Source organism: Panthera leo, chromosome B2 (assembly GCF_018350215.1).
Source record: "Panthera leo isolate Ple1 chromosome B2, P.leo_Ple1_pat1.1, whole genome shotgun sequence".
Lineage (NCBI taxonomy): Eukaryota > Metazoa > Chordata > Mammalia > Carnivora > Felidae > Panthera > Panthera leo.
The window spans coordinates 120,406,279-120,421,384 of NC_056683.1; the positions used below are offsets into that span (position 1 = coordinate 120,406,279).

Below are 15,106 nucleotides of genomic sequence, written 5' to 3' on the forward strand. Positions count from 1 at the left end.
CCTCGGAAAAATTCTTAACATCGTGCTCCGGAAAACATAAAGTAGCAAAGGAATGCTTGGGTTGATCAGGACAGTATTAAAACCTTAGTCTGTTTCTTTAACATCTTAACTGTGTGATATTCACAGGCTTCAAGGGCACAGGACTACGCTGTGGTGCCGACTGAGAGGGAAGTTCAGCACTTGTTTTATGGGAACAGTTGCCCATGGTAACGGAACTGATGGTGTCATTTCATTAAGTGTTGAGTTGTGCTCACGCTACAAAAATGCAATTTTTACACTGCTGCTGTTAGGTACTGGTTTCCTGCTTCATGTAACTCCAAAGAGGAAAATAGGACTTCACTGGGCAAGGGCACATATTTCTTTCAGCACAGAGACCGAGGCGGGGCTCGAACTCACGGACCGTGAGGTCGTGACCTGAGCCGAAGTCGGACGCTTAACCGACAGAGCCACCCAGGCACCCCAAGGGCACGTATTTCTTTAAGCCTTTCCTCTTTCGCTCAGATGCAAACTTAGTATAAAACTATTCAGATACCATTTTTTAATTTACTTTGCATTATTTTAATGATTCACATCAGAGCACCAAATAAATCATCATTTTCATCAATCAACATGGCCTTTAACTTCATTAATTGGAAAAAAGGAAGAGTACGGGTGGGAATATTGGTGATAACTGAAGCCTAAGATCTAAAAGAAAAAAAATTTGGAAAGATCTTAAACTTACGCACTTAACACTTACACTTAACACAGACTAATGTGTGACTATGATCGTTTAGTGGCTACAGTTGATAATAAGATCCACACGTTTGTAGCATAATAATTTGGGGGACACCTCGTGGCTCAGTGAAGCATCTGACTTTAGCTCAGGTCATGAGCTCACGGTTTGAGAGTTTGAGCCCCGCATCAGGCTCTGTGCTGACAGCTCAGAGCCTGGGACCTGCTTGGGATTCTGTGTCTCCCTCTTTCTCTGCCTCTCTCTCTCTCTCTCTCTCTCTCTCTCAAATGTAAACATTACAAATTAAATAAATAAAATAAAGCATAATAATGTATGCAGTATGTCTTTTCTCTAAAGGTATGTAACTATCCTATAAGAATTGTAGGGGAAAAAAGACGACCACTAAAACTGCCTTGAACAGTCATGATTCTGAATATTAAAGCCCTAGAGCCTAGGAGGCAATATGAAGAATACTGAAATCTTTTTTGAAACATTCAATGTACTCTGGTCTGTATGCTTCTGTGTTCTAAACCCAATATATCTTAGAGTGAAGCAGCTTCCAAATTAGAACCTGCTGTTTCACATCCCGGAACTATCAAAATCTTTAGCTATGCAAACATCACATGAACAATTGCTTTTTGAAGAACTAGAGTTATTTGGGTATAAAATCTAAATTTGAATGTTATGGCAGAGGAGTCTTCTGCTTCCTACTGCTAACCCATCCTCCAAAAAGCTGGCTAGACTCCGTAAAACTAAACCACACAAAAAGTTAGACTCTACAGTTTTTGCAACTTAAAAAAATTCTGGTTTCTTATTGAAAACATAAAATCAGCTTTTGGGGGTTACTTGACTCGAGAGACAATTCTCTGTGGCTCTCTCACAGTTCTGCATATCTTCTGAGCAAAAGCGCTGACTGTCTTTGGTCTGGGCTGTCTTCCTAAGGATTTTTGTATAACAAACAGCCTTGGAAGACAGAGATAGGGTCTCCTCCGGAGCAAAGGTTTGTTTACAATCCAATAAATTAAAGATAATGTCTTCCATGGAAGAAATCAGGCTGGCTTACTGTCTATTATAAAAGATTTGGGTTCTCTAGGCTTGGGGCTCCTCTTCTCAAAAATAACCCATAATATGTGCAGGGATTATCTCGTTCTCTTTGTGGTTAGCTTGTTTTCTGTTGTTAGCTTGCAAGTGGGTTAAAATATCAGTCAGTTTACCGTTCTTGAGGGTTTGATTACTTGTGGCAATGGTATGATTTTTCTACAAAGATCTTTTATTACTAACTGTGGACTGCCCATTTACATCTGATGGATTCAATGGGATTGTTAAGCCTGAGATAATCCATTGAAATATTTCTGTAAACTCTAATATTAATTAAAAAGCAAAAACAAGTCTCAAATGCCAGGTTCAGATTTTCACATATTTCTCTTAGGAAAACTGTGAAGGAATTGACTCAAATCTTTTCTGTAGAGTCAAGTTTAAATATACCTAATTACTAAACCAAGGTATGGAATATTATTCCATGACATTGCTAATCTTAATCTTTGTTTTCAAAGGAAGGACTGGGTCTTGTATTTGGGGAAAACAATAGAAATCTGGAGATGAATATTTTGTATAACGCTACAACTTTTTAATGGCCTTAATTTTAGGAAATTTAAAACGTAAAACTTCTTAGGTCATCAAATATTGGAGATGGCCTTGCATCCTGAATTGAGTAGCTGTATTCAGGTATAATTTTTGGTGAAAGGTACACAGGTTCCATACACCATACATGCATCTCTAATTCCCTATACACTGACTCAAATACCAGAGGGGATCAGGATGTATCAACCCCAAACTAGACAGAGAGCTCCCCTTTAGTCCCAGAAGCTGAGAGAGTTCCAGAAACACTTTTTTGACTCCTACAATACATATTTATTGCACCCCTGCTGTGGGCCAGGCCCTAGGTTAGGCTGGAGGAAACAACAATGAACAAGATAGAGGTTGTGTACACATAGGACATATAGTCTGAATTAGTTGCACCAACGTAGAAGAGTGGACAGGTGGGTGTTTCTCAGCCTACCTCACACCTTTCACCAAAGCTTCAGGACCTTCTCTAAGCCATGTCTGGTTTCCTAGGAAGCTCTCTTGACTGCAGGTAATCCAGAATTAAAAGATATTTTAAGACCCAAATCTATTCATTTTAGTCTTGACCCAAGTGGAATAGTGTATAGAAGGGAGGTGATGAGGACCATGGCATCATAATTCAACATAGGGCCGTGAGGTACTTCCCATGTGTCCTGACACGGCTTGAACAAAACGCCTGCTGCGGTCAGTGGTGGCATTATCAGAACTATTCACGTCTTGTCTGACATTTATTAGCATAATAACTAGCTGTATTGAGTCCACACGGGACATCAGGCACTGAACTAGGAATGCTTGATATAGATTGCCTCACTTAACCCCACGGATTACACTGTGAGGCAGACAGTATTGTCCCATTTTCTAGATAAGGAAATTGAAACCTCGAGAGATGAACTGACTTGCCCAAAGTTCCATACCCTGGACCTGAGATTCGAGGCCAGGCAGTCAGATGTCAAAGCCTGGTCCGAATTCAAATACCCCGTGGTACAGCCTCAACAGGCTTTCTTGCTGTTCTGCTAAATCTTCAGTCAAACTCATGTCCCCTCAAGGCCCCTTGACCTGCCATCACCCCTGATTCAAACTCCCTGCCCCCAGATTTTCACACCACTTTCTTCATACGAGCATTGGCCCCATGTCACCACACCAGAAAGGCTTTCTGTGACCTTTCGACCTCCTCCACACAGGCTGTTCCATTTATCCTTTCCATTATTTCTTTACTACTCTTACCTAAAGCTAGATGTGAGCATTTCTCTCCTCTTGACACTGTATCACACATGTAGTCATTTTCTTGCTTATTGCCTGTCCCCATCACTGGGCTCACGAGGGCACATCGTGGGCCTCGCTCACCCACCCCGAATCGCCACACCACTGAGCCCCGTATGTCATGGGTGAGCAATACACATATGCCGCATAAGCGAGTGAACTGATGACCCCTCCCCCCAATCGCTGCTTCCTCGCTCTCCCTCCTCCTCTGGGTCCCCGCAAGTCGCTTTCTTGCTGGAACTTCTGCCTATTTAGTAGAAGGGCTCTGGGAGGCGCTTTGGTGGCACCTGTCACTCAGCCTGCAGTGTAAGGTTGTGCTTGAATGGGTGAATACAAAGGTAGTTAAAAGATAACAGCCACAGTCTCATTACCGAACTTAGCATGTGACGTCGGACAAATTCCTTCCATCTGCTTTCATGAATAGAGACTAGTCATGAGATGGAAGAGGTTAATTCATTAATTTATGAACATAGGAAGGTTTGGATTTTAAAAAGCCCTAATTATTGTGAAAAGAACAGCCACACACATTTTTCTGTGTTACGGTGGCCACTTTAAGGAGGGCTGGGTTTCTACACAAATGTCACCTCAAACGAACTCATGAGCTAATAATTCCACGCCTCGGGTTTGGGCTCATCTGTGCTTTACTTTTGAACGTGAGTCAAAGAGAAATCTTCCTGTGGGTCTATGTCCTCACGGTGTAAGGAACCTCTGGTTCAACCCTGAAGTTGGAACCATGATGGACAAATATTCTGTAATTAGAAGGAGCTAAGTGATGATCAGGACCATCCCAGAAGCACAGGAGAGGGTAAGATTCCGATTTTGAACGTATTTTAAAGTGAAAAACGAGGTATGGAAAGTAGAATGTTAAATAAATGTCTCTAATGGCAGCAGTGGCGTCTATATCCTGATTTCTTTTGATGGAAGAGTTTTTGGATGAGTAACAGAAAAATGGAAGGCAGAGACTTTAGGCCATGAGCCCTTCAGCAAGCGGATTAAGACTATGGATTCCTTCCCTGAATAGTATATTAGACGCATAAAATAAAATACATAAGATTACTTGGTACCGACCAAATTCATGCCCCCTTCTGAATTCAAATTCTAGGCCAAGCTTTATGATGTTACACGGAGGGAAACAGAGGACCAGAAAATAAAATGATGTAGGTCATGTACTTTAACCTAAAAATAGAAACACTTTTTTTTTGGCTGAAGAAACTATGTTGTGATCTAATACAATTAAGGAATGTTGTTCTAAGCCAATCCAGATTTAAGAAGACTTAATAAAAACAGTTTAATCTTGCTTTCAATTTTACTTTACAAAAGCAGCAAACTCCCTTTATACACAAAGGATTTGCATCTATTACAAGCAATAAACTCTTTAAATGAAATACCTGGGCAATAATCACATCAGATTAGTAAGTTTTATTATGCATTCAAGATCTGGTATGAAAACCTTGCTCCTAATAAAAATCTTTAAACTCCAACTGGCTTGCAAGGTTTATACTAATGATCTAGAATACAATTTTGGTGACCAAATTGGGATAGGTTCCTAGGTTACGTTTTCTTTAAAAAGAAAAAAACTACAATATAATATACAGACATAAATGACTGACTCTTGGCAAGAAAAAAAAGGACAGTTACCAGATCCCTTCTGAAAACTCTAGAAGAATCAATAACCCAAACCACGTGTATGAAATAACCATTGGTTCTCACCAGAGGGGAAGATTTGGGATTCTGCCTCAGACTGCGTGCCCCCACAGATTCATGAGTGAATACCCAATCTTTAGGCTTTCTTTCTTTCTTTTTTTTAAAATAATGTTTAGTTTTGAGAGACAGAGAGAGACAGAGCATGAGTGGGGAAGGAGCAGAGAGAGAGGGAGACACAGAATCCGAAGCAGGCTCCAGGCTCTGAGCTGTCAGCACAGAGCCCTGTGGGGGCTCGAACTCACGAACCGCGAGATCATGACCCGAGCCGAAGTCCGACTGAGCCACCCAGGCACCCCTAAGCTTATTTATTTCTTTTACTCAACATGTACTTATATGGCACTCTGAGTGCCAGTCTTTAAGGACTTTATTATGAGCCGATTTAATCTTAACAAGGCTATGATTTAATTATTAATCATATCCATATTTACAAGTGATAAAAAATGAGGCACAGAGAAGTTAACTAACTTCCTCAAAGTTGCACAGCTAGCAGAGTGGAGATTCACCTCCATGCAGCACCCTACTCCAAAATCCACACTTTTCCTTTTCTTAGTAATTGAACCCATATCTTGTTACCTACATGTCACCCAGCTCAGCCCTTGGAACTGCAATTATAAGCTGGGGAAACCATGAGACAAAGGGTCATTTCTTCTCCCACACCCAAACCTCCTTCAACCATGAGATTCTCTACCTCCTTAGCAGAAAGAACTCTCTTCTCTTTCTAGCAGCAAAAGGTAGAGATGTCCAAGAAAAACTGGGGCGACTTTTAGATACTCTGAGTCTGAAATTCCCCAATAATGCTTCACGACTTGACAAAGAAAAGCCCTAAGTGCCTCCCAATACCTCTTTTCAAGGCCTCCTAACTTCCCTATATCGTATCTGACGGGCCAAACCAGAAAGAGATTTTTGGAAATATGCCCAAGTGATGGATTGTTCCGCAAAGAGCCTCGCGATGGTGGCTAGCAAGGATAGCTCATACGGTGCCTCGCCTGCCCTGGAAGGCTTGACACACGTAAAAACCACACTTCGAGATCTTTCTTATATTTATATCTCATTTTAAAACTCCTTTTCCCCCAACTCCTCCTCTTAGAAACACACATGCCTTCCTTCATGGTTTTCAAACAGACTTATGTAGTGCTCACTTAAAGGAGGAGAAGGAAAAAAACAACATGAGATGTCATTTCTTTCCCCAAAGGCCTTATTCTAATAACGATGTTTGCTTAATAAGCCAAAACAAACATAACGAAGCAATACACTTCATCATTAAGGCCTCAGTGGTGTTATCACACATGTGACTTCCACTTACACCAGACTCAACAGCATCCCAAACAGTCGCACGTGCTTCAACTCACTTGGCACTCACTCTACCCTGTGAGATCGAGCAAGGGTCATTATGCACAATTCATAGATTAGAATCGGCTTCAGAGAAGATACATGGCTTTAAGATCCCACGGCCAGTAGGTAGAAAAGCTGGAATCAGAAGAACCCAGCTTTTCTGATTTTACATTCAGGCTCTTCCGTGGCCCCGGACCAGACCGCTCTACACTAGAAATACTTCGTAGTTCATACAAACAAAGACCTCTAAGAAACCGAGTGAATTCCTAAAGGAGACGAGACTTATACTGAGCTCTAAAGATAGGCGGGATCTGGGAAGAGGGGAGGGGGAAGGAAAAGGAACCATGACAAGGGCGTGTGTCTCTCGACCGGGGTGTGGAGCCGTGGAGACACAGCAGCGCCGAGAGGTAAAGCGTGACCTCACTACACGGGGGCAGGGCTGCCCCTCCCTTTGCCGTCCATTCGGAGTCTACACGTGCTTCTGTATGAGTGGTGGCACCGAGCACAAGGCCACTGACTACAAAATGGAGCTGGGAAGATGATGGAGGGCCTTGGAAATCATACCATCTTTCCCTGAGAGGTGGGTGAGGGAGTACTAGAAAGAGGACGGATGAGGCTCCAGATGCCTGGCGATCTGGTCCCACGTCTGTGTGCTCTCAATCTCATGGACTTCTTTCTTTTCTACAAAAGGAATACGTTGGACTAGGGAATGTCTAATCTTCGTTTCATCTTGAAAGGCATTGGACTTCTCCGATGTGGTAGAAAGCAGGAAACCATGGGAGATTTGTGAGCTGTGGTGATACGAGGAACAAGGTATTTAAGGGGGCCCCTATGTTGGACGGGAGGGCATGGGAAGGATCTGCAATGTAAGAGAATTACGGGAAGCGTCTGCCGGGAATCAAAGAGCGAGCTCCTAAGGGGTCGACTACGATGGCAGAAACGGGAAGGAAAAGCTCAACACAGGAGGCATTTGTGAGCGGGAATGCGAGAGCGTTTGGTCATTGACTGGATTGGGAAAAGGCATCAGAGCATCAGACTGAATGACAGACAGCATGGAAAAGAAAGGGCCGTTCCCCCTGGTCTCAGGGAGAAAAGAATTCAGCACTGAGCTTCTTGCATTGGGCTTACAGTGAAGCATCAAAGTGGAAAAATCCCGTACTCATTAGGAAAAAAAGGAGCTCGAAGCCCTGTGACACGATAGAACTAGAGATAAGTGAGAGTCATCAGCTGCCGGGAGATAATGAACATTCCTGAGAAAATAGATGTGGAGGCTTTTATAATGCATTAGCAAAAGAGTCTTTTTTGTTTGTTTTATAGCTAAAGAAATGAAAGCCAAGAGACATTAATTTAATGATCTCACCTCTTTTTTAGAAGTAGATGGAATGGAAGCTAGTCATACATGTTAACAACTTAAGAAATATCTATCACAGGAATAAGAGAAACAATATCTAACAGAAATAAATATCTATCACGGCATTTGAAGACAGCATTCAGGGCCCTTGACCTTCTGGAATGTTTTTGGCCACATTCACATCTATTCTTTCTTAGTCCGGAGTTCATTACTATGGCGGTTTTGTACTGCATCCATTGAGCTAAGCTGGAACTATGTTTCCCAGAGTTCCCTCCCCTGGGTAGTTCTGGTGAGGGTTGGCCAGAAGAGAAATCTGCACGAGGCTTGGAAGGCCAAAGTGACACCCAGCCTCTGCTGGGTCCTAGACGTCACTAGGGCTGTGACCGGCTGCCTTTCCCTGCTGGTCATGAGGACTAGCCAATGGCACCCAGTCTCCTCCTCTGGCCTCTCCTGCTGCTGTCAGGGCTCTACGGAGAAGGACACCTGCTTTTCTGCAGGTGGCCAGCATCACCAGAGTCGATGTGGTGGGAGACAGACGTGGGCTCCAGTTTCTTCTCGCGGATTCCAGTTTGTCGTGGCTTTGAGGCCATCCTTTCTTCCCTGGGGCCCTGTGTGAGGGGCAACCCTTGTGACAAGTTCCTTGTCCCCTATCACTTACAGTGGTCCTGCTTCCCCGACAGAGCTGCTCACAATCCTCCTTACCCAGGCCTTCCTATGCCCCGCCTCCCTCTAATTGACTGTACTTTGCGTCTTCCACTGATTCCCAAGGGCCCATTAGCCATCAGAAAAGGGTGATGAAATTTTAAAACGCATCTTTGTATTTTTAAAGAGTCAGCATGATGGACAGAGAACCAAGAAGGAAGTACTAGCTACAAGGAGGTTTGGGGGACACCATCTAGGGGCTTCTGGTACCTGACCGTGGAGGCCTCCACAGCACCCAGAACTGCCCAGTCACTAAGCGAGAGAGAAAGAAACTCCTATCTTATTGAATTCACTGTTATTTCAGTCTTTGTTAGGGCCGGGCTTGAAATCTAACCAAACAACCAGTAAACATTATCTTCGTCAACTTCAGTCATTCAAGTAAGTACACATCAGAAACTTCTGTGTTCTTATCATTACCCTCCCTCTCTCTTATCCTGCAGCTCAGCCTTATAAATGTACATGCTCACTTACCCAGCAGAGCTTCCGAAAAAGAGAGACTGTCTCTATCTTGCATAAAATGCAGAGTGGTGCACTTAACAGCCTCATGTGATGGGCAATGACACACGATTTCCATTCATTCTTGCCTCTACAGCGTCCTCATGGAGGACGGAACTAAAAGTAATTAACATTTATTTTCGAGACCAACAGAGACCTGCTTATTCTTGCCTGGGACGAGGATTAACACTGAATTTCAGAAGACGAGTCTTTTCAATTATTTGAGCAAGTCACTTCGTTGGCCTCTGTGAGACCCAGTACTGTCATTTGTAAAATTTGGTGGCCATTCTTTCTTCACAGGCTTGTCCTGAAGGTAAAACGAAATACTTCAAAGTATGTAAAACCTTCCTAGCACAGTATTTGACCTAACAGGTGTCAAAACGTATGAGTTGGATCTACAGCCTAAATTATATTTTGAAAGAATGAGTAGAGAACATGATTTCAAGAATCCTAAAGGGTAAATAACAAACAGCTCCCAATAATTTCTTCCAAAATCAAATGGAGTTTGCTGAAAAGGGGAATTCTTGCTCTAATACAATAATGTATCAAATGGGAAGCTAGTGACGGAGAATTTGCTGTGTGTTTTCAAAGTTACCCCAAAACTAAAGACAGAAAGGGAGTAGGAGCTCATACCATGAGTATGTGGGTTCTGGAGGTTTATGATCAATGTCTGATATAATATGTACCATATCATCACCTCTGTTCACCTGAAAGTTTCTCTGACTTAAAGCAAGAAAAGCATCCTTTTCTTTTTGCTCACCTTTCCTTAGATTCTTAGTTGATTCTTGATATTGTAAAAGACTGGGTCAAGAAAATTGATGTAAAGAAGATTTTTAGTTATATGATGAACGTATAGGAAAAAAAGATGCTGGCAAAGGAAATCAACGAGACAATACCACCTGAAGTTTATCACATGAGCAAAACTTATTGTACTCCTTCATATGGAAAAGTTCACAAAGGAGCTTGAGTTGTTCCTTGGTACGAGACAACACTTACATGTTGCCCTTCTGGTGGACTTCAAGGAGCTTCTGAGAATAAAAGCGTAAGGTGCTCTCTCGAATTTCATTAGCTTTATGCGTCAGAGTAACCACGTAAGTATTGTCTGCACCGCACGCACGTTTGTGTTCCCCATAAAATTCATATGTTGAAATCCTAATTCTCAATGGGATAGCATTTGCAGGTAGGGACTTTAGGAGGTAACTGGGTCATCAGGGTGGAGCCATGAGAAAGCTAGCTAGCTCTCTCTTGTCTGTCTCTGTTTCTGTCTCTCTCTCTGTCCCTCTGCCATGTGAGGACACACTACGAAGGTAATGGCCAATCACAAATCAGGAGGGGGGCTCTCACCAACAACCAAGCCTGCCAGCACCTTGATCTTGGACTTGCCAGCCGCCAGACGATGAGAAATAAACGTTTGCTGTCTAAGCCATCCGGTCTTTGGTCTTTTGTTATAGCAACCCGAACTAACTAAGATAAGTGTCCCACAGATACACACACCCAAGACGCCTGATTCCTGAAATAATAGTCGAAACCTGTTTTCAGGAAACTGTTCATTAATAATATTTGCCATTGCTAAGTCTTAACAAGGAGGGCCCGGGTTCAGAAACAAGTCAGAGAGGTCAGAGGCTGATGGTGTCGTCGAATTGACTCGTATCTGCCCATGCACAGTCCCTTAGAAGGAAATCCAACCACTCATAGCGCCAGATGAAGGGCCAGCTCTGGTCGTCCATGGTTGGGACCATGTGGCCCAGAGGTGTCCTGCACAACCACTTATGACCGCGTCGCAAAGGACAGAGTCCATCAGATTCCTTCTCTTTCTCTGGAATTTGAAAGAATCAATATCTAGAGACCGATCTCGGTTAGATGTGGGAGTAGGCTTCAAAGTGAGGAAAGAGAGCAGCTGTAGAGGCCATATAAGTCATGTGCAAATGCAGGTATTAATTAACTGAGATTAAGGAGGCCAAATCTGCTGGTTGCTGACCAGAAAGAAGCAGACACGGGGAATATAGTTCAGTTAATTCAAGTATCATCTCCTTGAAAACAGGGACAGTGTCTGCCTTGTTCATTACGATTTCCTCAACATCTAGCGTAGTTGTTTGCTATTAAAAAATTAGTCACTTGCTACACATCACCTGAATGAATAGTTAATGACCTAACAGTAGATCACCAGAGCAAAAGCCCTAAAGTGACTTTCTTTCTAGGAACATTGTCAGGTCCTGGAACCAGAAACCTAAATTTGTCCATGAGATTCCCTCTCCTTCAACATGACCAATGTCTTCTCATGTTCTTAAGCCCCAATGTTTCCTTTTATCTGAGCAACTCTGCTTGGTCCCTGATCCTTGTAAACAACAACAGCAAAACTTTGTGGGAGAGAGGAAGGAAGAAAGGAAGAGGGAAAGAGGGAAAGAATGGGGGAGACGGAGAGTTGTAAGAGTTGACTTATACTTCCCTAAAGAGAGGTTTGGATTTTGTGTGTGAGGCTAAAAGACAAGGAACTGCTACCAACAACCTGTTCTAGAAAACCGTAGAGAGTTTGCTCAAGAGAGGTGTTTGAACTTTGTCATTGGACTAGACCAGCTATATAAAATTAAACAACCGTGTAGCTATCTCCCTGTAAATTGTTTATATTGTACTGAATGGGAGTAACTTGACTCCCATTCTCCTGCTTAATGAGTAAAGTGCTCAGGGAGGTTACTCTGGTGATAAAACATACAGTACTTACAGGAATAATCCACCCTCCTTCCCAACTCATCGTTCCCTGTTCTTCATTATTACTAAATGCATCCACCAGTGTGTCTTTGAGAAAATCTAAAAGCTTGATTTTTTTCTTCCATTCACGAAGACACTCAGGAATGATATGGGAGAAAATGTTATTCCAGTAAACTGCTTTCATAAAACACACACTTCTTGCACAATACTCATCTTTTGAGGTCTGGTTTATCCCCAATCAATTGCTGCTAAATTATCCTCCTGCGACAGATAATGGAAAACTAATCCTTCTGTTGAATACCAGCCCTGCACATCTCACAAGAGAGGTATGAGCCAAGCATACTTTCCACATGAGTAGAAATGTCAGGTGGCCAGTATTATCCCCATCTTACGTCTAGTAGGTTCATGTGCAAGGTACCATAGCCCTAAGACGTTCTGATGGCCAAAGGCAACAAGTTAGCATTCATAAGGGCAAAGAGGGAAGGGATAAAAAATGGGATACTTACTTGGTCCTAGACCAATGGAAAAAGCAGCAACATAAACAAGCAAGCTGGCTAAGGAAAGCCATTTCAAGAAAGCTGGGACGTCCGCGGGATCTGTGACTATCTGGTATTGAGCTTGGCTCAGTCCAGTATTTGGCAAGTGTGTCACTCCTTTCTTATCCACGTCATTTCTCATGGGCATTAGGGAGCTTTGGCTGCGGGCAGTGAGCTCCTTATAGAGCTCTCTAAGAGTGTCATCACCGGCTGACAGGTTTCCAGGCCCATAGAACACAGACTCATCCAATGATTGGTTGACAGGGCTATGGCTTCTGCAGATATTGGTGAAGTTCATGGGGATGTTGAGATTCACGATGCCCATGGTCATCAATGAAGCTGCCATCACAGAGGAGCCGATACAAAGGAAGGTTTTGCTCCCAACGTGGTCTACAAGAAGAGTGGCGGGGATGGTGCTGATGACCTTGACGACCCCAACCCCAGTGGAGGCGAGGCTCGCTGCCTCATTGCTTTGGAAGCCAACGGACTTCAAAACAGTTGACGCATAGAATAATATGTTTGGCTGACCAGTGACTTGCACAAAAAATACCAATGTTAGGCCTATCATTATCCGGGTCCTCATGTTGTCCTTTGATCGAAACAGATCCCAGAGACTATACTGATATTCATCTTTCAGGGAAGATTTGATCCCAGTGAGTTCCTCAGTTGTATCTGAGACGGCTCTCAACCTTCTGAGAACCTTGCTAGCAGCTTCCTCGTGTCCTTTCATCACCAGAAACCGGGGACTTGGAGGCAGAAAATACATTGCAATTGCCTGCAAAATTCCCAAGGGAATGACAAGGCCAAACATGTACTTCCAGCCATGGGAAACATTGGCAAACGCATAATTTGAGATGTAGGCAAAAAGTATGCCGATGACAATCATCAGCTCGTTCAGTGACACAAGCAGGCCTCTTCTGTGTTGGGGAGCAATCTCTGCGATGTAAACACATGTGGCAATTGAAGAGAGTGAAATGGAAACCCCTAGAGCAACGCGTCCTGCTATGAGGACCGTGTAAGATGAACTGAGTATCAACACCAGGCTTCCGAGTCCAAGTAGGCAGGATGACAAGATGATGGCAGCCCTTCGTCCATATCTGTCAATCAGGACCCCTCCAGTGAGAGCGGCGAGCAAGGCCCCCATGAGGAGGGAGCTCACAACCATCTCCTGCTCGTGGCAGGTTAGGGCTAATAAGGCTCTTATCTGCAGAAGGGCTCCAGAGATGAGCCCAAGTTCATAACCCACCAGGAGGCCACTGACAGCAGCAGTGACGGATGACAGGAGAGTAAACATGCCGCAACCTACAGGCAGAGAGGAGAGACAGAGAGGTCAGTTCTGCACCATTAGTTTAAACATTTTATGTCTGAATGGAGACTCAAGCTTGTGTGCGTAAGCTTTTCAGAGCACTGAGTATACACACACACACACATTAATATAGTAAAGTAATATATTAACAAAAATGATTAGATATAAATGGAAATACCCTTTTTCTTTCATTTTTGGAGGAGAGGGGTGAGGACATTTAGGAAGTCATTTCCTTCTATTTGTGGTGCCACTGTTGTTTTTCAGTGACCAGCAGACAGCTACGCAAGATAAGCAGATGATAGATGATAAAGACTGAACAAACAAGAGCAACCCCATTGGGTTCCTGCTTTGGTGTTGGATCAGAAATTCAGCCAGCCCAGTTCCTCGGGCCCCATGGCAGGCTTTTCTCTAAAGGCAAACCTCCAAGGCAGAGTAGAAAGGGTAGAAACCTCCAGAAGCGCTAAAGGCTTCCCCTTGTGTAACCTGGGGAAAAATGAACCACAACCTCCAGGAAACCTGCCCTCATTTCTCCTTGGTCACATCTGGCCACAGTTGGCTCTTGCTGAAATATGAGGGTAGTGTGAGTGTGTGTGTGTGTGTGTGTGTGTGTGTGTGTGTGCGCGCGTGCGCCCACGTGCGCGTATGCCTTAACAAAGTTAAGGTTGTATCAGAAAGAAGGAAGAAGGAAATGGATGCAGGGGAGGGAACCAACAATATCCATTACTTGCTGTGAGTACGGAGGAAGGGGAATAGGACTTGGGGGAAGAAGGACAAAAGGGACTTCGTCTTGTTTTGTTATTTTAATGTTAACAACTGAGGAAAAATAGCAAAACGTTAACAGGCATTAATTTTCAGAAGTAGGTAGGAGGGTGTTTATTATATGTGTATATCTGTAGTTTGTCAAAACGGGAACAAAACGAAACAAAAAGTAACCGAGGGCAGCGCAGGGAAGAGCACTGCAGGCACAGGAAACAATAGTTTGCAACTGAAAGGCATGACACAGGAAAGCAAATTCTGGAACTGCTGGGCAGCTAGTACATCATATGTGGGGTGCAACCCCAGCTTGGAGAAGTAAATAGGATCCAGTAAATCGGGGTAGACACAGAGGGCACACTTCAAACAGAGCCCTGCAAGCCACAGTGACACCTTTTATTTATTTTTTAAATACTTATTTGGGGGGAGAACGTAAGCAGGGGAGGGGCAGATAGAGGGGGACAGAGGATCTGAAATGGACTCTGTGCTGACAGGCTGACAGCAACGAGCCTGATGTGGGGCTGGAACTCACAAACTGCAAGATCATGACCTGAATCGAAGTTGGACGCTCAACCGACTGAGCCACCCAGGTGTCCCACAGTGACACCTTCTATTGTTTTCCAAGA

General features: G+C 43.6%; 1 protein-coding gene across 1 annotated transcript in view; it reads right to left on the reverse strand.

The window, feature by feature from the left end:
* Window positions 1–15,106, reverse strand: part of SLC2A12 (solute carrier family 2 member 12) — a 58,832-nt gene that overhangs the window by 25,495 nt on the left and 18,231 nt on the right. The window contains exon 2 of the mRNA XM_042939882.1: window positions 12,392–13,723. Within this exon, the coding sequence (XP_042795816.1) occupies window positions 12,392–13,723 (1,332 nt within the window). The remainder of the gene's footprint in view (window positions 1–12,391; window positions 13,724–15,106) is intronic.